Raw genomic sequence first — 27,809 nt, 5'->3', positions numbered from 1 at the left:
AGAACTGTCTGTCGTTAGAATCGTTTCTCTTTAGAACCGTCTGTCTTTAGAACCGTCTGTCTTTAGAACCTTCTGTCTTTAGAACTGTCTGCCTTTAGAATCATCTGTCTTTAGAACCATCTGTCTTTAGAACCATCTGTCTTTAGAACTATCTGTCTTTAGAACTGTCTGCCTTTAGAACTGTTTGTCTTTAGAACTGTCTGTCTTTAGAACCGTCTGTCTTTAGAATCATCTGTCTTTAGAACCATCTGTCTTTAGAACCGTCTGTTTTTAAAACCGTCTCTCTTAGAACCGTCTGTCTTTAGAACCGTCTCTCCTTAGAACCATCTGTGTTTAGAACCATCCGTCTTTAGAACCATCTGTCTTTAGAACCGTCTGTCTTTAGAACCGTCTGCCTTTAGAATCATCTGTCTTTAGAACCGTCTGTCTTTAGAACCTTCTGTCTTTAGAACTGTCTGCCTTTAGAACCGTCTGCCTTTAGAATCATCTGTCTTTAGAACTGTCTGTCTTTAGAACCATCTGTCTTTAGAACCGTCTGCCTTTAGATAAATCTGTCTTTAGAACCGTCTGTCTTTCAAACCGTGTGTCTTTAGAATCGTCTGTCTTTAGAACCACCTGTCTATAGAACCATCTGTCTTCAGAACCGTCTGTCTTTAGAGTCGTCTGTCTTTAGAACCATCTGTCCATAGAACCATCTGTCTTTAGAACCATCTGTCTTTAGAACCGTCTGTCTTTAGAACCTTCTGTCTTTAGAACTGTCTGCCTTTAGGATCATCTGTCTTTAGAACTGTCTGTCTTTAGAACCGTCTCTTTCAAACCGTGTGTCTTTAGAATCGTCTGTCTTTAGAACCACCTGTCTATAGAACCGTCCGTCTTCAGAACCGTCTGTCTTAAGAGTCATCTGTCTTTAGAACCATCTGTCTTTAGAACTGTCTGCCTTTAGAATCATCTGTGTTTAGAACCGTCTGCCTTAATATTCGTCTGTCTTTAGAACTGTCTGTCTTTTGAACCGTCTGTCTTTAGAACCTTCTGTCTTTAGAACTGTCTGCCTTTAGAATCATCTGTGTTTAGAACCGTCTGCCTTTAGAATCGTCTGTCTTTAGAACCGTCTGTCTTTAGAACCGTCTGTCTTTAGAACTGTCTGCCTTTAGAACCGTCTGCCTTTAGAATCATCTGTCTTTAGAACTGTCTGCCTTTAGAACCGTCTGCCTTTAGAATCATCTGTCTTTAGAACCATCTGTCTTTAGAACCGTCTGTCTTTAGAACTGTCTGTCTTTAGAACCATCTGTCTTTAGAACCGTCTGTCTTTAGAACTGTCTGCCTTTAGAATCATCTGTGTTTAGAACCGTCTGCCTTTAGAATCGTCTGTCTTTAGAACCGTCTGTCTTTAGAACCGTCTGTCTTTAGAACTGTCTGCCTTTAGAACCGTCTGCCTTTAGAATCATCTGTCTTTAGAACTGTCTGCCTTTAGAACCGTCTGCCTTTAGAATCATCTGTCTTTAGAACCATCTGTCTTTAGAACCGTCTGTCTTTAGAACTGTCTGTCTTTAGAACCATCTGTCTTTAGAACCGTCTGTCTTTAGAACTGTCTGTCTTTAGAACTGTCTGCCTTTAGAACCGTCTGCCTTTAGAATCATCTGTCTTTAGAACCGTCTGTCTTTAGAACTGTCTGTCTTTAGAACCGTCTGTCTTTAGAACCGTCTGTCTTTCAAACCGTGTGTCTTTAGAATCGTCTGTCTTTAGAACCACCTGTCTATAGAACCGTCCGTCTTCAGAACTGTCTGTCTTTAGAGTAATCTGTCTTTAGAACCATCTGTCCATAGAACCATCTGTCTTTAGAACCATCTGTCTTTAGAACCGTCTGCCTTTAGAATCATCTGTCTTTAGAACCATCTGCCTTTAGAATCATCTGTCTTTAGAACTGTCTGTCTTTAGAACCGTCTGTCTTTCAAACCGTGTGTCTTTAGGATCGTCTGTCTTTAGAACCACCTGTCTATAGAACCGTCCGTCTTCAGAACCGTCTGTCTTTAGAGTCATCTGTCTTTAGAACCATCTGTCCATAGAACCATCTGTCTTTAGAACCATCTGTCTTTAGAACCGTCTGTCTTTAGAACCTTCTGTCTTTAGAACTGTCTGCCTTTAGGATCATCTGTCTTTAGAACTGTCTGTCTTTAGAACCGTCTGTCTTTCAAACCGTGTGTCTTTAGAATCGTCTGTCTTTAGAACCACCTGTCTATAGAACCGTCCGTCTTCAGAACCGTCTGTCTTTAGAGTCATCTGTCTTTAGAACCATCTGTCCATAGAACCATCTGTCTTTAGAACCATCTGTCTTTAGAACCGTCTGTCTTTAGAACCTTCTGTCTTTAGAACTGTCTGCCTTTAGGATCATCTGTCTTTAGAACTGTCTGTCTTTAGAACCGTCTGTCTTTCAAACCGTGTGTCTTTAGAATCGTCTGTCTTTAGAACCACCTGCCCATAGAACCATCTGTCTTTAGAACCGTCTGTCTTCAGAACCTTCTGTCTTTAGAACTGTCTGCCTTTAGGATCATCTGTCTTTAGAACTGTCTGTCTTCAGAACCGTCTGTCTTTAGAACTGTCTGCCTTTAGGATCATCTGTCTTTAGAACTGTCTGCCTTTAGAACCGTCTGTCTTTAGAACTGTCTGCCTTTAGAATCATCTGTCTTTTGAACCGTCTGTCTTTAGAATCGTTTCTCTTTAGAACCGTCTGTCTTTTGAACCGTCTGTCTTTAGAATCGTTTCTCTTTAGAACCATCTGTCTTTTGAACCGTCTGTCTTTAGAACCGTCTGTCTTTAGAACCGTCTGTCTTTAAAACCGTCTCTGCTTAGAACGGTCTCTCCTTAGAACCGCCTGTCTTTTGAACCGTCTGTCTTTAGAATCGTCTCTCTTTTGAACTGTCTGTCTTTTGAACCGTCTGTCTTTAAAACCGTCTCTCCTTAGAACGGTCTCTCCTTAGAACCGCCTGTCTGTAGAACCATCTGCCTTCGTTCTGTTTGACTCTCATGGAGCGTTTACATGATAATTTGATCCTGAAACTCTGAGCTCCTGTTTGGATCTGTTCTGAGTTTTCAGAGGATTTAAAGGTTCTGTGAATAATCATCATTAGAACAGAGAGAACGTTGTCCTGGGATGTTTGATTTTGGATGTGAGCAGCAGATGTTCCAGCTGCTGCTTAAAGTCTTTAAATGTTTCTGAGTGAGGATGTTTGTCTGCCTGTGGGTCATTAAAGTCAGTAGTGCTGGACCTAGAATTGAACCAGGACTTAGAGCTGTAGAGGGTCTTTAACCCGGCTCAGGGTGGATTTGAAAGTTTAATGTCTGATCAAAGTCTGATCTTCCTCATGAGAGGTCTTCTGTTTCAGATGGAACACTGACTTGAGTTAACTCTGTCCTGTCTGGAAGAGCTGTCACACTTCCAGAATGGTCTTTGTCTCCCTCTTCTTCGTTGGTGTTTACTCCTGTATCTGACTGTTTCCTGCATTTATATCAGCGTCATACTGAAACAGAAGATGATGTGAGCTGTATGTTTAGGACGGTTGGCCTTTGAGTTTTAAAGATGAGGAGTAAAGACCCAGTGGAGCCCCTGGTTTCTAAAGCTTTGTGCTACACGGTAAAAGAAGGCGGTAAACCTTCTCTGATTGGATCTTAAACGGTCTGATATCTGCTGTCCTGTATGAACTCTGAGAGGCTGCAGAGAACCGGAGGAGCTCAGAGCTGCTGAGTTAGACGGCGGTGATGGAGGAAACAGACTCACTGATGATGGGGATGAGGAGGAGGAGGCTGATGCGTGGTGGTGGTGATGATGATGAGGATGTTTCTCCTGCTGTAGATGAAGGATTTTAATCAGTATTATAAAGCTGTTGGAGGGAGAGGAACCCTGGAAACACGCTGTAATATTCCTGGAGATCTGCAGAGATGTAAAATAATGTCTATAAACACAAAAACTGGTGTTTAAGGACTGGATCTGTCAGCAGTGATGGGTCAGGTTTTTGAATGATGATGATCAGACGTGTTGGAGGTCCTCAGATGAAACAGCAGGAAGGATTAGAGACTTTAGCTTAGAGCTGAGGTTTTTAGACTACAGCTCAGTGTTTAAAGCAAACAAGTGAAGCATGTTTCTGGACCTTAAAGAAGTCTGAAGGTCTAACCATGCTGCTTTAAACACAGTCTTCATCCTCATTCCTTACTCTTTAAAGGGTCTGATGGACTGGAGGTTCAGGTCTGAACTGCATTTATGTATTGGTATAGATGTTAATGATTTATTACTTCTCTAAACTCTTTGTCTTTGTGTGTTTGTTTCAGAAACTGTTGGAGCTGAATAACCTACACTCTCTGGTGTCGGTGGTTTCTGCTCTGCAGAGCGCTCCCATCTTCAGACTCAGCAAAACCTGGGCGGTAAGATATTAGTTAGTTTAGTTTATTTCAAGAAAAACACTCCCTATGACAGACATGGGCTCAACCACAAACAAAAAACTAGTGCTGGTACTCAGTTAAAAACATTAATCAAGTTAATCACATTACTGTGCTGTGATTAATCATGATTAATCACAGCATTTTTAAAAATAGTTGAAGTATATTTTTATGTTTTTAGATTTTTAAAGGTTGTTGTCAAGTGTTAACTTCAGTTTTGCCGATTCCACCGCGGATTTCTACACTGGATTAATATTAACAAACAGGACTGTCTCAAACTATTGGAGCACTTTTCAGCATTTATCTGGGCAGCTGAAGCAGAAAACTGTCCTGAAGAAGAAAACTGTCTTGAAGAAGAACACTGTCTTGAAGAAGAACACTGTCTTGAAGAAGAAAACTGTCTTGAAGAACAAAACTGTCTTGGAGAAGAAAACTGTCTTGAAGAAGAAACTGTCCTGAAGAAGAACACTGTCCTAAAGAGGAAAGCTGTCCTGAAGAAGAATACTGTCTCGAAGAAGAACACTCTCTTGAAGAAGAAAACTGTCCTGAAGAAGAAAACTGTCCTCAAGCAGCTGAACAGAGTGGTACGACCACGGCTTGATCCCGCGTTGTTGTTAGCGTCTATGCTAACATTAGCTTTGCCTAAGGTGGAACTTCAGACTGGTTGTTCTTCGGTGTAAAGACAGTTCATCTCTGCAGCGGGTACCCACAGCTTTGGTTTTATCCTCACTAACATTTTCCAGCTTTTTAAAAAGAAAACGCCCATGAAGCAGACCTGGGTCTGTATCCTCACTCATCACTGCTGGCTGTGTTTGACCTCTCACCTCTTCACCCCCAGGCACCTAAACATCCACCCTGGAGGACTACGGGAGCAAGCTGTGGTCAAACTTAGTCATGTGATTAAACTGCGTTATTATTTTTTCACGCGTTACGCGTTTTAATGTGTTAACGTGTTAATGTTTACAACCCTAAAAACCGTAAAGGGACTCATGGAGAAGGTGCAGGCTGAAACTCCGGTTTATTAAACCTACACTTATAGAACAGCTTCAGCTGAGCAGCTCATAAACTACAGTTATATTAAAATACTGCAGAACAAACAAGAGGAGAGCTGGGAAGGCAATATGAGGTAATATGAAATGATTTTCTTTGTTGACAGACCTTTAAGACGTTCTGTCTGCAGGAGCAAAATCAGCTTTTCGTCATTAAACAGGGTGTGAAATGAAATCTGTGCAGCTCTGATCCAGGGACTGAGGACTGACAGTCTCTCTGCAGAACCAAGCATAGATCTAAAATCTGTTCTAGGATGGTTTATTCTACATCCACGTCCTCATGCTTGTTCTCATCAGTGTGATACCTCAAAAATGTTTAGCGAGATTTTCTCCAAATTTTTCACAAATGTTTGCTCTTACTCAAGGATGCACTGGTCAGATTTTGGAGGTCAAAGGTCAAAAACGTTACGTCTGCTTAACTCAGCGCTGCACCTTCCCTGTGTGGTTATTGTGTATCTTATGGAGCCGTTGAACCACCAGGAGGGCGCTGTAGTCAATCATGATTTCAGTTTTAAAGATTCCAGGCATACTGTAAATATTACATAACCTCTGAGGGATTATGGGTAAATCTGTGAGCTGATCAAGTCTTTGTGTGCGACCATCAGTCAGAGAAAATGGAGAAACCAGCTGACGTTAGAGTCTTATTAATAATATCTGCTCCCTGGTCTTAATGGGGATTTCTCTTCACAGACACGTTGTTAGTGAGCTGTGAGATCTTTAAAAAACATTTCAGCTTCAGCTCCTGGATTTTAAATCAAACCCGAGTCCTGGTTCATGATTCTGGACCGGTCTGATCCAGGACATGTGGAGAAACACTCCGTCTGTTTATCAGCATGCTGTCTGTTGATTTGGATTTATGAAGACGGAAACTCTGTGAGGAAAGAGCCGGAAAGTTTTTAAAGACCTGCTGATTAAAGAACAGGTCCAATAAAAAGAGAGATTTTTAATCCATGGAGTTTCCAGATTAAACAGACCTCATGGAGAACGAGGATTTCACTCCTCATTCTTCAGCAGATACCAATGATCCTGATCAATAACTATAAAATGGTCAGCTGTAGTTATTGATCAGATCCTCTGAGTTTACTCTTTCAGACTCTGCTCAATAAAAAGAATGTTTGGCTGAAGAAACAGCAGAAAATATTCAAACCCTGTGTAATACTCCTTCAGACGTCTGTGTCTGCCAGCCACAGAGACCCACTGCTCTCCTCCTATCAGACCTCTGAGGTACTTCTATCAGGCCCGGTAGAGTCTAAACACCGGTCTGAAGGTACCTCATCCTGCAGCATCACGGATGTTTCCCTCCGTCTAATGTGACATTTTGGTCCAGGATCCTGGTTTCTCTGGACTACATCAGTAACCATCGGACCGAACCAAAACCCAGATTTAATTCTCTGTTTGTTTTCAGAAGCCGCTCTGACTCACCCTCCAGCACCTTTCTCTGTTTTTTTACTTTCACGGTTTATGGAAAGTAAAACCATCAGAAACCCATCCAAACCACTTCCTGCACTCCTGATCTGAAGCGTTGGCGGCCATGTTGGCGGTACAGTAAACTATACGTTTCCAAACGTGTCGGGGTGATGAAAAGCAAACGCCGTCTCTCCTGATGAGCTGGGCGGAGCAGAGAGGAAAGAATAACTCTGAGACAGGGTCACTGATGGACTCTAGTCTGATCCATCATAAATCATCCTGGGACCGTGGCCATGATTACTGGATCCTCATCAGGATCTGATTAGTTTCCTGATGTTGTTATGTAATATCTGTGTAAACCGTCCTCCTTCTTCTTCTGTCCTCAGCTCATCAGCAGGAAGGACAAAGCCACGTTCGAGAAGTTGAACTATCTGACATCTAAAGAAGAAAACTACACCAGAATGAGAGAGTACATCCGCTCCCTGAAGATGGTGCCCTGCATCCCCTACCTGGGTGAGTCCTCCAGAGGTCATCCATGATCAGACAAAATACAGCATGTAACGACAGGAAACATGATGATACAGCCAGCCAGGGCAGCATACAGCATACATAAAATGATCTACTGATGGACCGGCTGGGGAGGGGGGATCAGACCGTTTCCATCCAGGGGGTCTGGGATAAATGCACATCCAGAACTCTTAGAATCAACCGAGGAGAGGAAATAGCACCAGTTGCTTCAACACAATTACATGATGCATAAACATGCAAAAGCATACAAATGCAAGTCATACAACATAAAAGCAGGTCCCAGAAATTCCTAAAAACAGATGCACTGTAGCTGAAATAGCTGTTTGACTATTTTTTTAAACTGTTCAGTCTTTCAGGACAGTTGTGTGGTTTCTCCTGTACATGATCACGTCATTGGCTGCATGCTTTCTCTACTTGTTTTTGTGGCTGATCTCAGCCATTCTGGATCAACAGGAACACTAGTTCTACACTTGAGTGTTAAAGAAGAGAGGCTGTGGGGGAAGTGTTGGAGGTTTCTGATGTGAGAATAAAGGAGGAATCTCATGTTTTTATGTTAAGTCATTATTATTGTTGACCTAGCAGATGGATCCGCCCGTTTCCGTGTTTTTCACTGGTGAATCCATCTTGCAAAGCTCCCGTCCGAACCGTTTGGGCCCGGTTAGAAAGTGATGGGACTAATCAGTGTCGAGGGGCGGTACTTTCAGGTGCGGCGGAGTCGTGACGTAAGCTAGCAGCACAAGAGGCCGGTGTAATTATGGTGAAAGACATCAGCGTGGATGCTGCTAAAGCGCCAGTTTTATCAGAACTTGACGCCATTTTTCGTTAAAAGAAGAACAAAGAACAGAGGTGAGTTGTTTTCTTTTCAAAAACCACAAAAGTCGAGTACTGACATGTCTACAGTTGCCATGGTTACCGTTATGAAGTTCTCTATGGAGTTCATTCCTCTGTAGTGGCTACGTCACGTGTTTTGTTGCTCTGATTGGCCCGTAAATTATGACAGACAGAACGTTCATCCAATCACCCTCTGAGTTTTTTTTCAAAGGCTCTGCCCTTTCCCAGACGCCCTCTATGTGAGGTTTACCACATTCATCTTGCGTGTCAGGTTAAATTATTGTAGATAAATGACAGATAGATCAGTAGACAGCAGTCATAGCTGTACATGGTTTATTGCAGTTTTAGTAACATACAGACTTTAAAAATAATCTCAGTGAAACAGCATATATACACACAAAGCTCCAGGTACATTCTCTATCTGCATATTAACAGTGATGGAAAAACTGAGCTGGAATATTTGGTTCCTATACCAGTTTAATCACAATGATTCCATGTGGAAAAGCTGCAAAATTTTTTTTTTTTTCCTGAACTTTTTCTCTTAATTTTGTCTCTTTAAGCACCAAAATCTTTAGTATAAAAACATTTGTTTCATTCATAAAATCAGACGAATAGTTAGAGAAACTTTAACAGAGATTAAATAAGAAACTGATCAGGATGAAGAGATGAAGATCGATGATTTCTGCAACATCAGTAGAACAACTCACTACAACACCAGAATGATAAACTGTGATTTAATTCTACTAAAAATAAAACCATCCTGAAACCTGTTTGAAACACGGGCAGCAGAAATAAAATCCTGGACATCATCATCTTCTATTTCCTTTAACCTTATTATGATCCATTTCCACCAAATCGTCCAAGTTTAGCACGGTTTGGTTCTGTAAACCCTGATCCTTGTTTTTCTACAGTCCGTCCATCCTCGCTTCTGTTGATGAAAGATCCCACTCCTTTTTAGAGATCTTTAAAGGTCACGTGTTTGACCCTTTCAGACAAGTTTATATCAGTCTCAGAGGTCCTAAAACATGCCTGTGAAATTTGTTGCTGTAAAAACACTCCAGTATTGATGTCTGCATGTCTAAAACCCCTCTGTTTCAGCCCTGATCAGAACCAGCTGTTTCTGTCTGTGGCTTTAAATGTTAATGAGCTGTCTGACTCCGCCCCTAACTCCGCCCCTCTCAGGTCTTAGTCAAGTCTTAATGGATGTGGCTCTCCTGATCCTGCCAGCTGAGAGGAGGATCACTAGAGGAGGGGGGATCTTTCTTCCAAGCAGGGAGGGCCAACTGAACCTGGGGGCGGGGCTAACTCCCTACATGACATCATAAGGGAAAATCTGAGAGCGGCTTGTTTCAGGGAACGGATTTTTCTGATTTTTGGGGGATTGTGGACAGGCCAGGGGCACATATTTCTGCTAGAAAAGCCTGAAAATATATGTTTTGAATAATATTTGACCTTTAATTCTACTGCTCACTGAAACAGAAGCATTGTGTTGTTTTAAACTGAGTTCTTAAAGTTTTAGAGTAATGAGGAGTTTGACAACTTTAGTGTGAATAAAACTGAGCTGATGTTTTTTATCCACATAATACTCATTAAACCATTCGTCTGTGAAATTATGAGCCATTTTTTAGTCCTGATGTGGAATAAAACTAAAAATAAATATGCAAATAAACTAGAAACCCAACAAAATGACTGAAATATCCTCTAAATGTACCAAAATAAATAGCTCCGTTCCTCTCCTTTAAATCTATCTCAGCATTATCATACATTCTAATTATGCAGTATGAGCACCAATAGTAAGACTTAATTATATCAGTGAATTACAGAGTATTGATCCCTGAATATCAGCTCTAATTTTTACTTATAATAAACTTTTGGTGGATTTTTCTAAACATAAAGAAATAATATTCTATGTTTTTATTGTAGATCCTAAAGTTCACATCAACAACAGATCTGGACTAAAGCAGACCGTTTTAGTGTGAGATGTTTCTCTATGAGCTCAAACATAAATATTTGACCTTTCTGAGTAGTAGTTATGAAATCCTGGACCTCTGCAGGGACCGTGGTGTCTCTGAGGTCGTGTTCTGACTCTGCAGCGAAGCGTCCGTCAGATGATGACCTGAATACTGCCTGAACCATCCTTTTGGCTTTTAGTCCTCCACAGAGGGCCCAGCGTTACTGGAAGGTGTTCCCGTTGGGTCGGATCATCATGGTCACCTTCTTCAGAGAATAAGACCCTCCTCTGAACTCGGCCCAGTAAACGCCATCCTGGTACCGGCTCTTATAATGTCCGCCGCGGTACCAAACACCATTCAGGTTGGAATGAGCGCAGGCGTTGTACCACCAGCCTCCTTTCTGGTAGTGAGCACAGTTACCTGCAGACAGAGAGATCCCATTAGAACCGGGATTTTATAAAGACCCTGACTGTGGCCCCCTCTACCACAAACACATCATCTGTCTTTGATTGTAGGGTTGTGGTGGCGACGCTATCTCCTCCTTTCTACAGATCAGACAGTCTGTTTCCACCGAGTAGCCTGGTTTATCTCTGTAGTAAAGCCTGATCTACCCATAAAAACACAGCACAGTCTGGTCCAGGTGGGTTCAGTACAGTCTGGTCCAGGTGGGTTCAGTACAGTCTGGTCCAGGCAGGTTCAGTACAGTCTGGTCCAGGCAGGTTCAGTACAGTCTGGTCCAGGCAGGTTCAGTACAGTCTGGTCCAGGCGGGTTCAGTACAGTCTGGTCCAGGAAGGTTCAGTACAGTCTGGTCCAGGTGGGTTCAGTACAGTCTGGTCCAGTTGGGTTCAGTACAGTCTGGTCCAGGTGGGTTCAGCACAGTCTGGTCCAGTTGGGTTCAGTACAGTCTGGTCCAGGTGGGTTCAGTACAGTCTGGTCCAGGCAGCTTCAGTACAGTCTGGTCCAGGTGGGTTCAGTACAGTCTGGTCCAGTTGGGTTCAGAACAGTCTGGTCCAGTGGGGTTCAGAACAGTCTGGTCCAGTTGGGTTCAGTACAGTCTGGTCCAGTTGGGTTTAGAACAGTCTGGTCCAGTTGGGTTCAGTACAGTCTGGTCCAGTTGGGTTCAGTACAGTCTGGTCCAGTTGGGTTCAGAACAGTCTGGTCCAGTTGGGTTCAGAACAGTCTGGTCCAGTTGGGTTCAGTACAGTCTGGTCCAGTTGGGTCCAGTTGGGTTCAGTACAGTCTGGTCCAGTTGGGTTTGGTACAGTCTGGTCCAGTTGGGTCCAGTTGGGTTCAGTACAGTCTGGTCCAGTTGGGTTTGGTACAGTCTGGTCCAGTTGGGTCCAGTTGGGTTCAGTACAGTCTGGTCCAGTTGGGTTTAGTACAGTCTGGTCCAGTTGGGTCCAGTTGGGCTCAGTACAGTCTGGTCCAGTTGGGTTCAGTACAGTCTGTCTGGTGGTTTGGTACGGTCAACTTTCTTGGGTTTCTTCAGCCAATCTTACCTTTAGTGGGTAGGTGGAGGTGTAAGTAATACTGAAGCATTTTTGGTTTCTAAAGGTGAAATCCAGTCCCCTCTGCACCCTTGACAAGTCAGTGGCTGGGTCTGTCTACTCTTTAGGGTCATATCGGTCTGCTTCATGCTCCAACAAAAGGGTGCAAAAAGTTTAACAGTCCAGATTGGTTGTTTTGGGACTGTTTGTCTGCAAAAGTGCAAATGCTTGCTAAACCAAACTGAACTGAATCAAACCAGGGCCACTGGGTGGAAACACAGCTATATTGGGTTTTGGTGAGACCCTGAACCCTGACCATCTCCCATCAGCCCTCTGGGAGGTCCCATGCTCCCATCAGTCTAAATCTGTAAGTTATACGTTACTAAAACACCAGCCAACATGGTTTTTCAGACTCTCACCTGCGTAGATGTCATGGTCTCGGTCCAGTGTGGTAAACTGCTTCCCATTGTGCCAGGTTAAGGAGTCGCCGGCGTTGCCATGGTAACGGCCCACCCGCAGCTTGTAGAAGTCAGACTCTGGCTCGACCCTGAAGCTGGCATACTCGGCGAAGGTCTTGCGCCCGCTCCAGTCCTCCAACGTCACCAGCAGCTTGTACGTTCCCTGATTGGTCAGCCAGTAGATGTTGTCCAGTCCTAACCAGTACTCCCCGTCCATGTTTCCAAAGCCTTGCTGTAACAAAAGAGACGTTAAATCAGTCAGCAATCATTCCTCCCCACCACAGGACTGGTTTGGATGTGCCAAAGTGGAGCTGGAGTCTGAGGAGGACTTCCAGAAAGAAAACCGTCAAGTTTCCAGCATGTTTGAGGTTGGGGATGATGTCAGAGCGAGCGTCTGACAGCAGTGGCATCGTGGTGGAACGAGCAGAGCTCCCTGCATGTTTGAGTCCAGATTCAGTTACATCACACATGGACTCAATCAGCAGGAGTCTCTCTGCCAGATGAGAGCGTGTAATTGGCTCTAAGTGGCGTATGGAGTCATGGCGGGGGGGTTGGGGTCGGCAGGACGACCTTCAGTGGTTTAAAGTTCTGATAGTGTGCAGAGAGGCTGTCCTCACTTTAGACCGCATCATCTTTGGATCAGGACCGTCCTCTACGTGGATCAGGACCATCCTCTACATGGATCCAGGACCGTCCTCTTCACGGTCGGCGCTCTGATCCATGAGGAATAAAATCATTGGATGTTTTCTTGTGTTTATGTAACGGTGTGTTCTCTGACTTGGAATTGCTGTCTTGGATCTGCTGGGCTTTGGAGAACATGTTTATGTGACTGGATCTGAGCTCTCGTGATCTCATGTATTATTTCTGTTGATTACTCACCTATTACACAACGAGGGGGCGGGGCCAAAGGCTCTGTTAGAAAGGACTCAGCTGTGAGTTTAAGGCAGCGTTGTTATTTCATCACTGAGGAGCTCCAGGCGTCTCGTTTTCTCCTAAAGATCTTTTAATTCTGATCGACGTTTTTAATAGCAGCATTTAAATCCATGTGATGGATTTATGATGAGATTAACAAACTACATTTAATCTAGAATTACTCCTAAGTCAACATGATGGGGAAAGAATGGAGCTTTAAAACAGAAATCATTCATGGGCGCCGGTTTAGCTCAGTGGCGGAGCAGGTGCCTAAAGAGAAGTGGCCGTCCTGGTGCACTGGTTGCCCCCCAAGAAGCCTCAACAATAACCTGAGAAGAAGAAACTCTGCTATCTTTTTCTTTACTGGAGGGCATGTGAACCTCCAGGTGTCTGCTGTGACATTTACATAAAGTGGTCCATGCATCTGCTGACATATTTTATAGTCTATATTCTGAGAGCTGCAGACTTTCAGCCTCACTTTGTACATTTAGAACAATCAGTTCTCAACCATTCTCACCTCTCACCTTCCTGCAGCCTCAAAGACGCTAACATGTCTACGGTCTACCAGCGTGACTCTGAGCTTTCATCAGCATCTTAGGGTCAGGGTCCCTGTTTCTAACAGCCTGATCTAGCAGACATAAAGCGCCCCTCCTCAGTTACCTTGTATGTCTCCCAGTTCCTGAAGAAGTTGACGGATCCGTCCTGGCGTCTCTGGATGACGGTCCAGCCCCCCGGGTCGTGTCTCTGGTCACACCAAACCTGCATGAGTTTGTTGCTGTTGTCTGGTTTGAGGAGGTACATCCCGCTGGTGGAGTATCTGTTCTCGAGAGCCTCCAGACAGTCTCTGAACGGACCTGTGGAAACCAGATCACAAGAAGAATGTACCATAATAACAAATTTATCTCTTTTTTAAATTTATTACAACATTAAACCTGAAAATGTCAGTGATAAAAACCAGCATCACCTTAAACAGAGTTTTAAAGATCTGACTCTGAAGACAAACAATCCCCTTACAGTAAAAACTTCATGAACATCTTAAAGGTGTAGACTCCCAGTCCGCATCGTTATAGAGACTCTCCTGGGCTTATCTGGTGCTGCAGATCCTCTAGAGTCTGGGGTGCAGGGACTCCGGTAATTCCATCATTCTTTCATAATTTAAGAGGATATGAGGTCTAACTGGTCTAAGGTCTAACTGGTCTAAGGTCTAACTGGTCTAAGGTCTAACTGGTCTGAGGTCTAACTGGTCTAAGGTCTAACTGGTCTAAGGTCTAACTGGTCTGAGGTCTAACTGGTCTAAGGTCTAACTGGTCTGAGGTCTAACTGGTCTGAGGTTAAACTGGTATGAGGTCTACCTGGTCTAAGGTCTAACTGGTCTGAGGTCTAACTGGTCTAAGGTCTAACTGGTCTAAGGTCTAACTGGTCTGAGGTCTAACTGGTCTAAGGTCTAACTGGTCTGAGGTCTAACTGGTCTAAGGTCTAACTGGTCTAAGGTCTAACTGGTCTAAGGTCTAACTGGTCTGAGGTCTAACTGGTCTAAGGTCTAACTGGTCTGAGGTCTAACTGGTCTAAGGTCTAACTGGTCTAAGGTCTAACTGGTCTGAGGTCTAACTGGTCTAAGGTCTAACTGGTCTAAGGTCTAACTGGTCTAAGGTCTAACTGGTCTGAGGTCTGACTGGTCTAAGGTCTAACTGGTCTGAGGTTAAACTGGTCTGAGGTCTAACTGGTCTGTGGTCTGACTGGTCTGTGGTCTGACTGGTCTGAGGTCTACCTGGTCTGTGGTCTGACTGGTCTGAGGTCTACCTGGTCTGTGGTCTGACTGGTCTGAGGTCTACCTGGTCTGTGGTCTGACTGGTCTGTGGTCTGACTGGTCTGTGGTCTAACTGGCTGGAGGCCTTACTGGACTGAGGTCCGACTGGTCTGAGGTCTAACTGGTCCGTTGCCTGACCGGTCTGAGGTCTAACTGGTCTGAGGTGTAACTGGTCTGAGGTCACACTGGTCTGAGGTTTAACTGGTCTGAGGTCTAACTGGTATGAGGTCTAACTGGTCTGTGGTCTGACTGGTCTGAGGTCTAACTGGTCTGAGGTCTTACTGGTCTGTGGTCTGACTGGTCTGTGGTCTGACTGGTCTGAGGTCTACCTGGTCCGAGGTCTAACTGGGCTGTGGTCTGACTGGTCTGTGGTCTGACTGGTCTGAGGTCTCACTGGTCTGTGGTCTGACTGGTCTGTGGTCTGACTGGTCTGAGGTCTAGCTGGTCTGTGGTCTAACTGGTCTGAGGTCTGACTGGTCTGTGGTCTGACTGGTCTGAGGTCTGACTGGTCTGAGGTCTACCTGGTCTGTGGTCTGACCGGACTGAGGTCTTACTGGTCTGAGGTCTAACTGGTCTGTGGTCTGACTGGTCTGAGGTCTACCTGGTCTGAGGTCTGAGGTCTAACTGGTCTGAGGTGTAACTGGCTAGAGGCCTTACTGGACTGAGGTCTTACTGGTCTGTGGTCTGACTGGTCTGTGGTCTGACTGGTCTGAGGTCTAGCTGGTTTGAGGTCTTACTGGTCTGTGGTCTGACTGGTCTGTGGTCTGACTGGTCTGAGGTCTAGCTGGTCTGTGGTCTGACTGGTCTGTGGTCTGACTGGTCTGTGGTCTTACTGGACTGAGGTCTGACTGGTCTGAGGTCTAGCTGGTCTGTGGTCTGACTGGTCTGTGGTCTTACTGGACTGAGGTCTGACTGGTCTGAGGTCTAGCTGGTCTGTGGTCTGACTGGTCTGAGGTCTAACTGGTCTGAGATCTTTCTGGTTCATGTTTCAGTCAGGTAGCTATGCAGTCACGGTTACCCTGTAGAGCTGATGGATGAACACCAGAGGGAGACAGAGAGTCCGAAGATCTCAAACATCCTGAGAGTCTCTCTCCTGTCCTCAGTCATATTTCGGCATTACTCTTTCTCTTGTTGTTAAATCTGACCAGAGATCACAGAGTTTTTGTTCTTTTTGAGAGGTGTGCTCATTCTAGTCTGGTTTCTGGTCCATTTGGCCCAGCTGAAACGATCCTCCTGACCCAGCTGTCTTTTATGAGCCCCATAAACCCCCAGAGATCCTGAAGGATGTGATCAGACTCACCTGAGGGCTCGTTGGTGAAGCTGTAGATGCTGCTGGGCATTGTGGGTAATGGAGGCGGTAAAGCTTTGGCATTCTGGTCGTTCTGGATCTCGTTAGTCATGGGGTGACTGGAGTGTCGGGTGTATGTGGGGGGGTGGAAGGGTCTGTACCCCCCTGGAGAGAGAGCAGGAGGAGCAGGGAGGACCGGAGGCTGAGGACGGACAGCTCTGCCCTTCTCCTGCACGCTCCCATACGTTTGGTGGCCCCCACTGTACAATTGTCCTCCTCCATACACCTGTCCTGCGCCGTACGCCGGTCCTGCCCCGTACGCCTGTCCTGGCCCAAACGCCTGTCCACCCCCGTACGTGCCCCCTCCCCCGTACGGGCCTCCTCCCCCCCTCCGGCAGCTCTCCTCCAGCTGCTGCAGCAGGGCGCTCTGGTTGTTGGCGAGCTCCGACAGGTGTTGGTATTTGATCTCCAGGTCTCTGTACCGCGTGGTGAGCCGTCCCATCTCATTGGTCTGGTTCAGGACTCTGGTCTCGAGCTGCGAGGCCTCCAGCGCATTGTCCCTCTTCCTGATGATCTCATGCAGCAGCTGCATGTAGAGCTGCGTCACCCTGGAGTTCATGTTGCGGCTTTCCTTCCTCAGCAGCTTCACCTCGTTGATCAGACCACCGTCCACCTCCACCAGCTGCTGCAGCGTCTCGATCTGCAGCCGCTGCTTGGCCAGCTCGCTGTTCAGCAGCTCCAGCTCCTGCTTGTTGACCCGGTTCTCCAGCAGAGCGTCGGGCTCCTTGGAGTTGACACAGATGGCCCCGGTGTTCTTCTGCTGCGGGACGATGAAGGTGTATGAACATTTGTCCGTCTGAGTGGCGCTGTGGTCGACCACGGCGCGTTTCTGACGCGTCTGAGCGTATAGAAAGTCTCTCTCCAGGATGTCGTCGCTCGCCCCAATCTCCTGAGCTGCATCCTGCAGGGAGGACTCGGGTCCGGACAGAACCAGGACCAGCAGCAAAACCAGCACAGAAAGGATCATGGTACAGTCCTGCTGCACCGCCAACAAGATGATCTCTGCAACAGAGGAGGAGACATCGTCAGTTTTAGAGTTACACTGGCATGTTTGCAGGTTTTGGTTGTGTCTGGGAGCACGATAGGATACCTGAGGATCCACACCTGAGGATCCACACCTGAGGATCAGCACCTGAGGATCAGCACCTGAGGATTATTCAGACAGATAGTCAGTTACAACAAAGCCTTCAATCAGGTCACACCTCTGCAATGTTTGACAGCAGGTTGGGCCCAAAATCATCAGTCCTGTGACCTTTAGGCTTTCTTTCAGAGCAGATCTATAGCCCCAAATAAACGCTCTCTTTGGGCACACCTCCTTCATCCCTAGGCTCCGCCCTCCCCTCCTGCACACTTCCCCTGCCCCTCCCTTCCTGTTTCCCTAACAAGCGTCTCTACGTCCAACAGGTTAATAAAAAAAAAAAAAAAAAAGAAACTGTAAAGAATTTAATGGAAATTTCAGGGAATTTGTTAGGATGATTCCAACATTTTCATGGAATTTTGGGTGATATTTTTGTGAATTTGGGGATTTTTCTAAGAAATTTAAGGGGACTTTGCTTTGAAATTTTCAGGAATTTACATGAAATTTTTAACTGGAAAAATCTGGGAAACATTTGAAGAAATTTGGGGGTATCTTTATGGGAGGTATTGGAAATATTTTTAAGTATTTTGTGTTGAAATTTGACAGATTTAAGATGTAGATTTTGGAAGCGAAAATCTCCATGAAATTCCCTTCCAAGGAGAAGGCTGATGTTTAAATCTATCAGGTCCTATTTAGCCTAAACAAATGTGAAAAACTAAAAATGCACTCCAAACCAAAGCTCAGGTATCAGGAGGTTAAACTGGAGGAGGCACGGCCCGTCAGTGTGAGCTCAGAGCTGAGAACAACAAACCCAGAGGGAGTTTACTGACTGACGTGTTCACAGAGAGAGTTTTAGATGTAGTGAACAGAACTGAGATCCCAGCTGTAACTCTCAGTTCCCATCTTTTAGCCACAAAGAAAGTCATTATTCATGTTGCTCACACATTTCCAGCTCTGGCGTGACTTGGCCCTTCCTGTGGCGTTCTCAGTGACCACTGATCTCACATTGACATGTTCTTGATGCTGTAATGAGAAGCTGAGCAGATGTTTAATCTGAGCCAGGATTTCTGATGGTTTCTCAGCCTCCAAACATTTAAATGTCTTCCAGGAGGCTGAATGTCCTTTAATCCACATGTTTGAATGATTATTGACTCTCTCTCTCTCTCCGCCCCCCCCCCCCCGGTTTGGCTCTGTGGAGACCACTGTAAACACTGAGCCTCTGACGGTGGTGGACAGTAGTATGACGCGTTTATTAAAGTCTTTATGTCAGCCACTGTGGTAGAGCAGACATCCTGGTAGATGGCAGGTGTTTGTGTGTTCAATGGTGAAGTCGATCACGGCCTTGTGAGATGTTTCATTCTTCTGGAATGTTCTGAGGATCCTCCCCAAGTGTTCCCGTTATCTCTGTCTGCTTACATCACTTCCTCTCCTGCCAACTGTTGCCTCAGATCAGCCGCTCCAACGCTGTTAGGCCTCATTGCTTTCCCATCATGCCTCAGGCTCGGTGGTTTCATGAAGATTAAAGATGTAAATCAGGTTTATGAAACAGTGAGATCAGAGTTTGGACGGTCAGAAAGTTCCTCTGTTTTTATGGTCATCAGTCTGATAGAGCTCACAGGGTCTAGGTCTGTTGATCTGGATCTTTATTAAACACTAGAACTTACAGCGGGTTCTGTCTGTCTATCAGGGTTCTGTCTGTCAGGGTTCTGTCTGTCAGGGTTCTGTTTATCAGGGTTCTGTTTATCAGGGTTCTGTCTGTCAGGGTTCTGTCTGTCAGGGTTCTGTTTATCAGGGTTCTGTCTGTCTATCAGGGTTCTGTCTGTCAGGGTTCTGTCTGTCAGGGTTCTGTCTGTCAGGGTTCTGTTTATCAGGGTTCTGTCTGTCAGGGTTCTGTTTATCAGGGTTCTGTCTGTCTATCAGGGTTCTGTCTGTCAGGGTTCTGTCTGTCAGGGTTCTGTTTATCAGGGTTCTGTCTGTCTATCAGGGTTCTGTCTGTCAGGGTTCTGTCTGTCAGGGTTCTGTTTATCAGGGTTCTGTTTATCAGGGTTCTGTCTGTCAGGGTTCTGTCTGTCAGGGTTCTGTTTATCAGGGTTCTGTCTGTCTATCAGGGTTCTGTCTGTCAGGGTTCTGTTTATCAGGGTTCTGTCTGTCTATCAGGGTTCTGTCTGTCAGGGTTCTGTTTATCAGGGTTCTGTCTGTCAGGGTTCTGTTTATCAGGGTTCTGTCTGTCAGGGTTCTGTCTGTCAGGGTTTTTTCTGTCAGGGTTCTGTCTGTCAGGACTCTGTCTATCAGGGTTCTGTCTGTCAGGGTTCTGTCTGTCAGGGTTCTGTTTATCAGGGTTCTGTCTGTCAGGGTTCTGTCTATCAGGGTTCTGTCTATCAGGGTTCTGTTTGTCAGGGTTCTGTCTGTCAGGGTTCTGTCTGTCAGGGTTCTGTTTATCAGGGTTCTGTCTCTCTATCAGGGTTCTGTCTGTCAGGGTTCTGTTTATCAGGGTTCTGTCTGTCAGGGTTCTGTCTGTCAGGGTTCTGTTTATCAGGGTTCTGTCTGTCAGGGTTCTGTTTATCAGGGGGGTTCTGTCTGTCAGGGTTCTGTCTGTCAGGGTTCTGTTTGTCAGTGTTCTGTTTATCAGGGTTCTGTTTGTCAGGGTTCTGTCTGTCAGGGTTCTGTTTATCAGGGCTCTGTCTGTCAGGGTTCAGTCTGTCAGGGTTCTGTTTATCAGGGTTCTGTTTATCAGGGTTCTGTCTGTCAGGGTTCTTTCTGTCAGGGTTCTGTTTGTGAGGGTTCTGTTTATCAGGGTTCTGTCTCTCTATCAGGGTTCTGTTTATCAGAGTTCTGTCTGTCAGGGTTCTGTTTGTGAGGGTTCTGTTTATCAGGGTTCTGTATGTCTATCAGGGTTCTGTCTATCAGGGTTCTGTCTGTCAGGGTTCTTTCTGTCAGGGTTCTGTTTATCAGGGTTCTGTCTGTCAGGGTTCTTTCTGTCAGGGTTCTGTCTGTCAGGGTTCTGTTTATCAGGGTTCTGTCTATCAGGGTTCTGTTTATCAGGGTTCTGTCTGTCAGGGTTCTGTTTATCAGGGTTCTGTCTATCAGGGTTCTGTCTGTCAGGGTTCTGTCTGTCAGGGTTCTGTTTATCAGGGTTCTGTCTGTCAGGGTTCTGTCTGTCAGGGTTCTGTTTGTCAGGGTTCTGTCTATCAGGTTTCTGTTTATCAGGGTTCTGTCTGTCAGAGTTCTGTTTATCAGGGTTCTGTCTGTCAGGGTTCTGTTTATCAGGGTTCTGTTTGTCAGGGTTCTGTCTGTCAGGGTTCTGTTTATCAGGGTTCTGTCTGTCAGGGTTCTGTTTATCAGGGTTCTGTCTGTCAGGGTTCTGTCTGTCAGGGTTCTGTTTATCAGGGTTCTGTATGTCTATCAGGGTTCTGTCTATCAGGGTTCTGTCTGTCAGGGTTCTGTTTATCAGGGTTCTGTCTGTCAGGGTTCTGTCTGTCAGGGTTCTGTTTATCAGGGTTCTGTCTGTCAGGGTTATTATTATCAGGGTTCTGTATGTCTATCAGGGTTCTGTCTGTCAGGGTTCTGTCTGTCAGGGTTCTGTTTATCAGGGTTCTGTCTGTCAGGGTTCTGTTTATCAGGGTTCTGTTTATCAGGGTTCTGTCTGTCAGGGTTCTGTCTGTCAGGGTTCTTATTATCAGGGTTCTGTATGTCTATCAGGGTTCTGTCTGTCAGGGTTCTGTCTGTCAGGGTTCTGTCTGTCAGGGTTCTGTTTATCAGGGTTCTGTCTGTCAGGGTTCTTATTATCAGGGTTCTGTATGTCTATCAGGGTTCTGTCTGTCAGGGTTCTGTCTGTCAGGGTTCTGTCTGTCAGGGTTCTGTTTATCAGGGTTCTGTCTGTCAGGGTTCTGTTTATCAGGGTTCTGTCTGTCAGGGTTCTTATTATCAGGGTTCTGTATGTCTATCAGGGTTCTGTCTGTCAGGGTTCTGTCTGTCAGGGTTCTGTCTGTCAGGGTTCTGTTTATCAGGGTTCTGTCTGTCAGGGTTCTGTTTATCAGGGTTCTGTCTGTCTGGGTTCTGTCTGTCAGGGTTCTGTATGTCTATCAGGGTTCTGTCTATCAGGGTTCTGTCTGTCAGGGTTCTGTTTATCAGGGTTCTGTATGTCTATCAGGGTTCTGTCTGTCAGGGTTCTGTCTGTCAGGGTTCTGTCTGTCAGGGTTCTGTTTATCAGGGTTCTGTCTGTCAGGGTTCTGTTTATCAGGGTTCTGTTTATCAGGGTTCTGTCTGTCAGGGTTCTGTTTATCAGGGTTCTGTCTGTCTGGGTTCTGTCTGTGTCATGGTTGTGTTCTCACCAGTGGTGAATGTTCTGGTGAATCAGAGCTTGGATCAGAGCCGATGGATCATGAGTTCAGAGATTCTCAAGGGAACGTAGAGAACATCATAGCAGCATGTTCCTCTGTCCGTCTGTGGTTGATTTACTGATGGTGTTCTGCCTGTTTTGATGTGACTGATGTTGTGTTGGGATCAGTGATCAGCTGTCTTTGGTGTTTGATTTTGAAATGGTCTGGATGTTCTGTGTTCTGTCGGTCTGAGCTGGAGGCAGCTCTGATGGAAATCGACCAGGTGTGACTCTCTTGCAGAGCAGATGCTGGAGAATCAAAGAGTGACAGAGGCGGTGATCTGCTGCTGAGAGAACCATGCATGAGAACCGGTCTACAGACACACATGCACACTTAAACCAATCAGCTGTGACGAGTCCTGGATCAGACCACAGAACTCTAGTAGTTCAAAAACCAGCCGGGGGGGGGGGGGGGTTATAGTTAAAACTTAAAATGACAAACAGCTGCAGATGAAACTCACAGGTTAAACTCCTGGTATCAATGATCAGTTCTACTGGATCCTCTAACTTTCTCTGTTCAGTCACTGTTTCTCTTTTAAATGACTTTAGTGTGGATATGGATCAGATTTACAGTCAGCCTGATGTTCCTCCTGTTTCTGACTGATTTTATCTCTTTTTTTAATGGTTTTAGTTTCAGTCGTATTTTAGACTCGGTCTGATGTTCCTCTTGTTCCCTATGTTCTCTCTGCAGCTCTGATTGAATTCGACACGCTTCTAAATGGACCCCGCGCTCAGACAGACACGTGTGTTTCATTAAGACCCGTGCAGTCTGATATGTTCACACTTTTTCATCGTAAATTTTTGGCAGGAACAGAGCTGGAGCTGTTAGGAGATTGATTTATCAACGGACCGGACTTTATAGAGAAAAATGAGCGAGTAGTCCAGAGGAAGAGGTTCTCAACCAGAGCTGATCCCCCATGGACCCGAACAACAAAAAAAGTCAGAAATAACTTTAAAAACAGATCTAACTTTTAAATGTTAGAGATAAAAGCCACTAGAGCTGCAGGGTGTGCAGTGTTTAACTCTGTCCCTTCACAGTAAAACGGTCCTGGTTTGAGTCCTGGTCCAACGTGGTCTTTCTGGAGTCTCTCTGAGGGTTGACTCAGTACTCTAGCTTCCTTCTGGTCCAGAGTCACGATCATTAGGGTTACTGGTGACTCTAAGTTGCCCGTAGGTGTGAGTGTGAGCGTGCTTGGTTGTTTGCACACGCATGCACACTCATGTTCATGCTGACATGCATGATCACGTGCACGCCCACGTGCACGCTCTGGCTGCAGGTCTGTGTCTGTGCCGTGTCAGCTGTCACATTTAAAGAGCGTACACAGAAAAACTCAGAGCTCGTAAAGTCCGCTCAGATCACCATCTGTCTAACTCACAGATGTTTACGACCTCACACCGCTCTAACCCCGCCCACTGAGGAGACGCCACACGCTCAGAGCTAAGATCTTCAACCTGCAGCTCTGCAGAAGAGACGATTCGTGTCGATCAATCAGGAGGATCAATAAAGACATCAATATCAATAAACATGGTCCCTGTCCCTCACTGCTTCTCCTCCTTCATAAACTTATCCTGATTTTTGTCTCCTGATCAGATCCGGGTCTAGCCCCGATGGTTTCAGAGAACATAACAGAGAGAAATGAGCCTGGTCCTGGTCCTGGTCCTGGTCTGTCTCTGCTCAGTCTCATGTTAAAGTCCCGTTCAGCAGCAGGTGCTGGCTGAGACTCGTCTGTGTCTGGACTCAGAGAGGTGACCGGTCTGTGGAGCTCTTTAACCCCGCGGGGGGAGGACGGAGGGAGGGGGGAGGACGGAGCCGCTTGTCTCTCCTGGTTCAGCAGATTGAGTCTGAGAGTCGTCTGACTGACTCAGGAACAACTGCTGAGAAGGTTCCGGTAAAGTCTGAAGTTTTCCTCTGTGACTCAGCTCCTGATGGATCAGACCATGAAAAAGTTTATCCTCTGTTAGAGTCCAGACCATAACCCGGCACAGCTTCATTCTTTAACCACCAGTGCAGAGAGGGTTTCCCTCGTCCTGGTCTCTAAACTGTGCCAGCAGATTTAGACAGCCTGAGTTTTTCTGCTCCTTTTGATGATAGAAGGAAGAATTAACCATAAAAATTAAAGTTAATTCTTTTACCTACAGTGATGCAGGCGGGTCATGATGGAGGTGCAAACAAACCGCAGCATCTCTGTGCGGATCATACTGCAGAGCCAGACTCTCAGACCCTGGTCACTGTGAGTCCAGGAGCCAGACTTTAAGACCGTGGTCACTGTGAGTCCAGGAGCCAGACTCTCAGACCGTGGTCACTGTGAGTCCAGGACCCAGACTCTCAGACCGTGGTCACTGTGAGTCCAGGACCCAGACTTTAAGACCGTAGTCACTGTGAGTCCAGGAGCCAGACTCTCAGACCGTGGTCACTGTGAGTCCAGGACCCAGACTCTCAGACGGTGGTCACTGTGAGTCCAGGACCCAGACTCTCAGACCGTAGTCACTGTGAGTCCAGGACCCAGACTCTCAGACGGTGGTCACTGTGAGTCCAGGACCCAGACTCTCAGACCGTGGTCACTGTGAGTCCAGGACCCAGACTTTAAGACCGTAGTCACTGTGAGTCCAGGAGCCAGACTCTCAGACCGTGGTCACTGTGAGTCCAGGACCCAGACTCTCAGACGGTGGTCACTGTGAGTCCAGGACCCAGACTCTCAGACCGTAGTCACTGTGAGTCCAGGACCCAGACTCTCAGACGGTGGTCACTGTGAGTCCAGGAGCCAGACTCTCAGACCGTGGTCACTGTGAGTCCAGGACCCAGACTCTCAGACGGTGGTCACTGTGAGTCCAGGAGCCAGACTCTCAGACCGTAGTCACTGTGAGTCCAGGACCCAGACTCTCAGACCGTGGTCACTGTGAGTCCAGGACCCAGACTCTCAGACCGTGGTCACTGTGAGTCCAGGAGCCAGACTCTCAGACCATGCTGGTTCTGCACCAACAGCCTGCAGCTCTGCACAAACACATCCAGGATGCATTAGGGTTGTTTTCCAGGAGAATTAAAGGCTCCATGTGGAGATTTTTAACTCTGTCTCGTGCACACACGCCAGGATGCACGTGCACACGCATGCTGCCACGCCTGATGTAATGTTGATCCGTGCCAACGGTTTCATAATCGTTCACCGGTCTACAGCGAGGAAGAGAGAGAGGGACAGAGGCAGAGCAGAGGAAAGTTAATATGGATGGAAATGATGATGGAGTTCAGCTGGAGGAGGAGGAGGAGGAGGAGAAAGGAAGAGGAGGAGGAAGAGGAGGTGGTGGAGGAGGAGGAGATGGAGAAGGAGGAGGAGAAGGAGGAGGTTGTGGTGGTGGAGGAGGAGGAGGAAGGAAAGGATTTTGATAAGTCAGAGTAAAACATGACAGCAGGAGGAGAGATAAGCCACGGTAACAGGACCTTCTCTTCTCTGTCTCTGAGGCAGATCTGAGTTCACTCTGGTTTCTGTTCACATCAGGATCGGGTTTGAAAAGTTCATGAAGTCAATAAAATCGATCCTATCTAATGGTTCTGTATCAGTCAGCCTGATGGTTCTGGATGATGTCATAGCTATCAAATCTAAATCTGTTCTATTCTGCCATATCAGATCATAATGGACTGGTTATAATCTATAGTTGTATCCTATTATCACATCAAGAATATTGTATTGAGTATTATATTAGATCCAGTCAGATCCTAATACTTAGTAATGGTATCACATCAGTGTTCAGACAGCAGCTCTAATACCATCAAACATTAGTTTCATAGATTTAAAGAGAAACTTGGTGCACTGCTCCTTTAGTAGAATTGTTTTAATTCTTTGCAGCTTCAGAAGGATCAGAAACCTCACATTTACACAGTCACATGACTGAAACAGGCTGAGATATCAGTATAAATGCATTCATCAAGATTAATCACAGACCTGCGTTAGTACATTCAGTTTCTAACAGCAGTAATCTCATGTTTGTCACGTCAGCGTCTTCCTGCAGCCACAGTTAGAAAAATGAGTCAAGCACTGCGCCATAATTAAAACAGTAATAACAGAAACAATAATAATAATAGTCATAATGATGATCATTAATATGATAATGGTATTAGTTAAAAAGTTAAAAAGAGTGTAAATAATAATAGTAATAAAAATAGTTATCATAATAACAGAAATAATGATATAAATATATAAAAAAAGTAATAGTAATAATAATAACAATCATAATATCAATAATATCAATAACAATAATAAAATAATAATAATAAAATAATAATAATAATAATTGTTATAACAATAATTATAATTATAGTAATGATAATTGTAAAAATAATAACGATAAAATTTAGAGTAAAAATAGTAATAGAAATAGAAATAGTATAGTATTATAGTAGTAGTAGTGATAATCGTAATAATGATGATGATAATAATAATAATAATAATAATAATAATAATAAAGAACTGGTTTATTTTAACAGTTAACTTCATGTTAGAATCTCTGATCTACCCAAGGTTCTTTATTTTCCTTCACAATAAAAGCAGGTTTGTATCCAGACAGGAAGTCATCCCCCCCTCAGATTAAGACAGGAAATGAAAAATATTTCAATGAAAAAATAATAGTGGAATTTTAAAAAGGGAGTTGAATCCTTTTTGAAAATATTAAAGGTTGACAGTCCTCATTTTAACCAGGAACTAAGACTCAGAAAAGTCTAAGAAAATAATTCACTAAAGTAAGATCAGATAAACTTCTGGGGGGGGGGATCAGGCAATAGGAGAGAGACAGAAAGGAGAAATATTTAACACAAGTAGAGGTTAAATGTGCCACCAATACTAAAATACAACACAACCACAATTTGCAATAAAATCCTAATAATAATAATATTTACATATTAACGTGTTTACTGTTGTACCAGATTATGAAACACACGGTGTGTGTGGTGTGGATGATTCAACAGAGCAGAAACACGTTTACAGCAGATAAATGATCCTTAAATCTGCTTCAACCCTCAGTCAGAGAGGATCCAGGAGCTCACAGAGGATTTTTATTTAGTACATCTGAAATCTCTACCTAAACTCACTGTGACCATCTGTTAGAAACTGATCATGTCTGAAGAGTTTGATTCTGCAGGAAGAAACCAGAGACAGTCACGAAACACAAAGATGTTTATCAGAACTTCTGTCAGCTGTAAACACCAGCAGAAGTTTCCACATCTCCTCACATTAATAACCAGGACTGATACGCAGAGACTGGCCTGCATCCTCAGAGTTTTCATGGTCTAACATCCTTAAAGTGGGCTACGAGGAGTTAAAGACGGGGTCAGCCTTCATGAATGAATCTGCCGTGTGTCTGTGGGATCGTCGGACTCACCACGTGTCTCTGTTTTGGTCTCCTCTGTAGTCGACTCTCCTCAGTCTGAGTCCGTCCTCGTGTCACTGAATCATTTTATCTCCTTTAATTCTGATTAAAAAGAAGACGACGGCGGCGGTCCTGCGGTGGTCCGCTCCGATCAGACGCTGACTTTCTGCAGCCCTGATGAAGACCACTATCTGAGTCAGACCGTCCCCTCTGTCCCTGCTCCCATCTCTCTGCTTCTTCTCTGAGGAATGAAGCTGTGAGCCACTCAGACGCCCACTTTAGCCTCCCTCCCTCCCCCCGCAGACCCCCTCACCTCCCCCCGCCGTCCTTTTTCCGTGCTCTCCTCCAGCAGGCCGGCCCAGCTCTCCCACCGAGGAGGAGACTGGGAGGACTGGGAGGGCCAGCAGCAGCTGCAGGGAGGTCAGAGGTCCCAGCATGTGGATCCTGGTCTGGACTCACAGAAGGAAGCTACCGGGAGCTAGCATGTTTAGTTTACATTCAGGGTCTCCCTCTCTCTGCAGGATTCATTGGTTTAAAGCATGATCATATCTTTAACAAGGTCATGTACCTCTGACATGACCCTGACCCTCCTCTCCCTCACCCTCCTCTCCCTCACCCTCCTCTTCCTCCATGGTTCAGTGTAAAGACAGATTTGAAGCTCTAGCTGGAGCGGTGACGGAGCGGAGTTTGGATCATGTTTGTTGTGTTGTCATAGGAATTATATCTTACATAACTGTGGGAACAAATATTCATTGAGTCATCCTGTTTGTTTTTAATCACATTGTGCTGA

At 45.3% G+C, this 27,809-nt stretch overlaps 2 protein-coding genes across 6 annotated transcripts in view; one reads left to right on the top strand and one right to left on the bottom strand.

Moving 5' to 3' along the window:
* Positions 1-27,809, top strand: part of LOC121525692 (ras-specific guanine nucleotide-releasing factor RalGPS1-like) — a 129,325-nt gene that overhangs the window by 43,826 nt on the left and 57,690 nt on the right. For both annotated transcript variants that reach the window (XM_041811802.1, XM_041811801.1), the window contains exons 7-8: positions 4,321-4,413; positions 7,271-7,397. In XM_041811802.1, coding sequence (XP_041667736.1) covers positions 4,321-4,413; positions 7,271-7,397 — 220 coding nt within the window. The remainder of the gene's footprint in view (positions 1-4,320; positions 4,414-7,270; positions 7,398-27,809) is intronic.
* On the bottom strand, positions 9,630-27,270 carry LOC121525694 (angiopoietin-related protein 2-like). 4 transcript variants are annotated; one of them, XM_041811803.1, is made up of 6 exons: positions 27,032-27,270; positions 17,299-17,354; positions 16,161-17,210; positions 13,714-13,907; positions 12,103-12,373; positions 9,630-10,615 (listed from the first exon to the last, which is right to left on the bottom strand). In XM_041811803.1, exons 3-6 carry the CDS (start codon positions 17,173-17,175, stop codon positions 10,416-10,418), a joined length of 1,680 nt encoding a protein of 559 aa, XP_041667737.1. In that variant the 5' UTR covers positions 17,176-17,210; positions 17,299-17,354; positions 27,032-27,270; the 3' UTR covers positions 9,630-10,415. The 4 variants fall into 4 exon arrangements, with proteins under 4 accessions (XP_041667737.1, XP_041667738.1, XP_041667739.1 ...); XM_041811804.1 differs by having other exon boundaries at positions 17,313-17,354; XM_041811805.1 differs by lacking the exon at positions 17,299-17,354.

The sequence above is a fragment of the Cheilinus undulatus genome, linkage group 17 (assembly GCF_018320785.1).
Source record: "Cheilinus undulatus linkage group 17, ASM1832078v1, whole genome shotgun sequence".
In the NCBI taxonomy this organism is placed as follows: Eukaryota; Metazoa; Chordata; class Actinopteri; order Labriformes; family Labridae; genus Cheilinus; species Cheilinus undulatus.
Note: the sequence above shows the minus strand (reverse complement) of the source record. Positions and strands in the feature narration are given on the sequence as shown.

What these genes read in the sequence shown, in the direction of transcription:
- LOC121525694 (XM_041811803.1), bottom strand. Translation starts at nt 17,175, where the DNA reads ATGATCCTTTCTGTGCTGGTTTTGCTGCTGGTCCTGGTTCTGTCCGGA. An exon ending in GGAACTGGGAGACATACAAG is followed by an intron (nt 12,374 to 13,713) that starts GTAACTGAGGAG and finishes CTTTTGTTACAG; the next exon opens with CAAGGCTTTGGAAACATGGA. An exon ending in AGACCATGACATCTACGCAG is followed by an intron (nt 10,616 to 12,102) that starts GTGAGAGTCTGA and finishes CTCTGTCTGCAG; the next exon opens with GTAACTGTGCTCACTACCAG.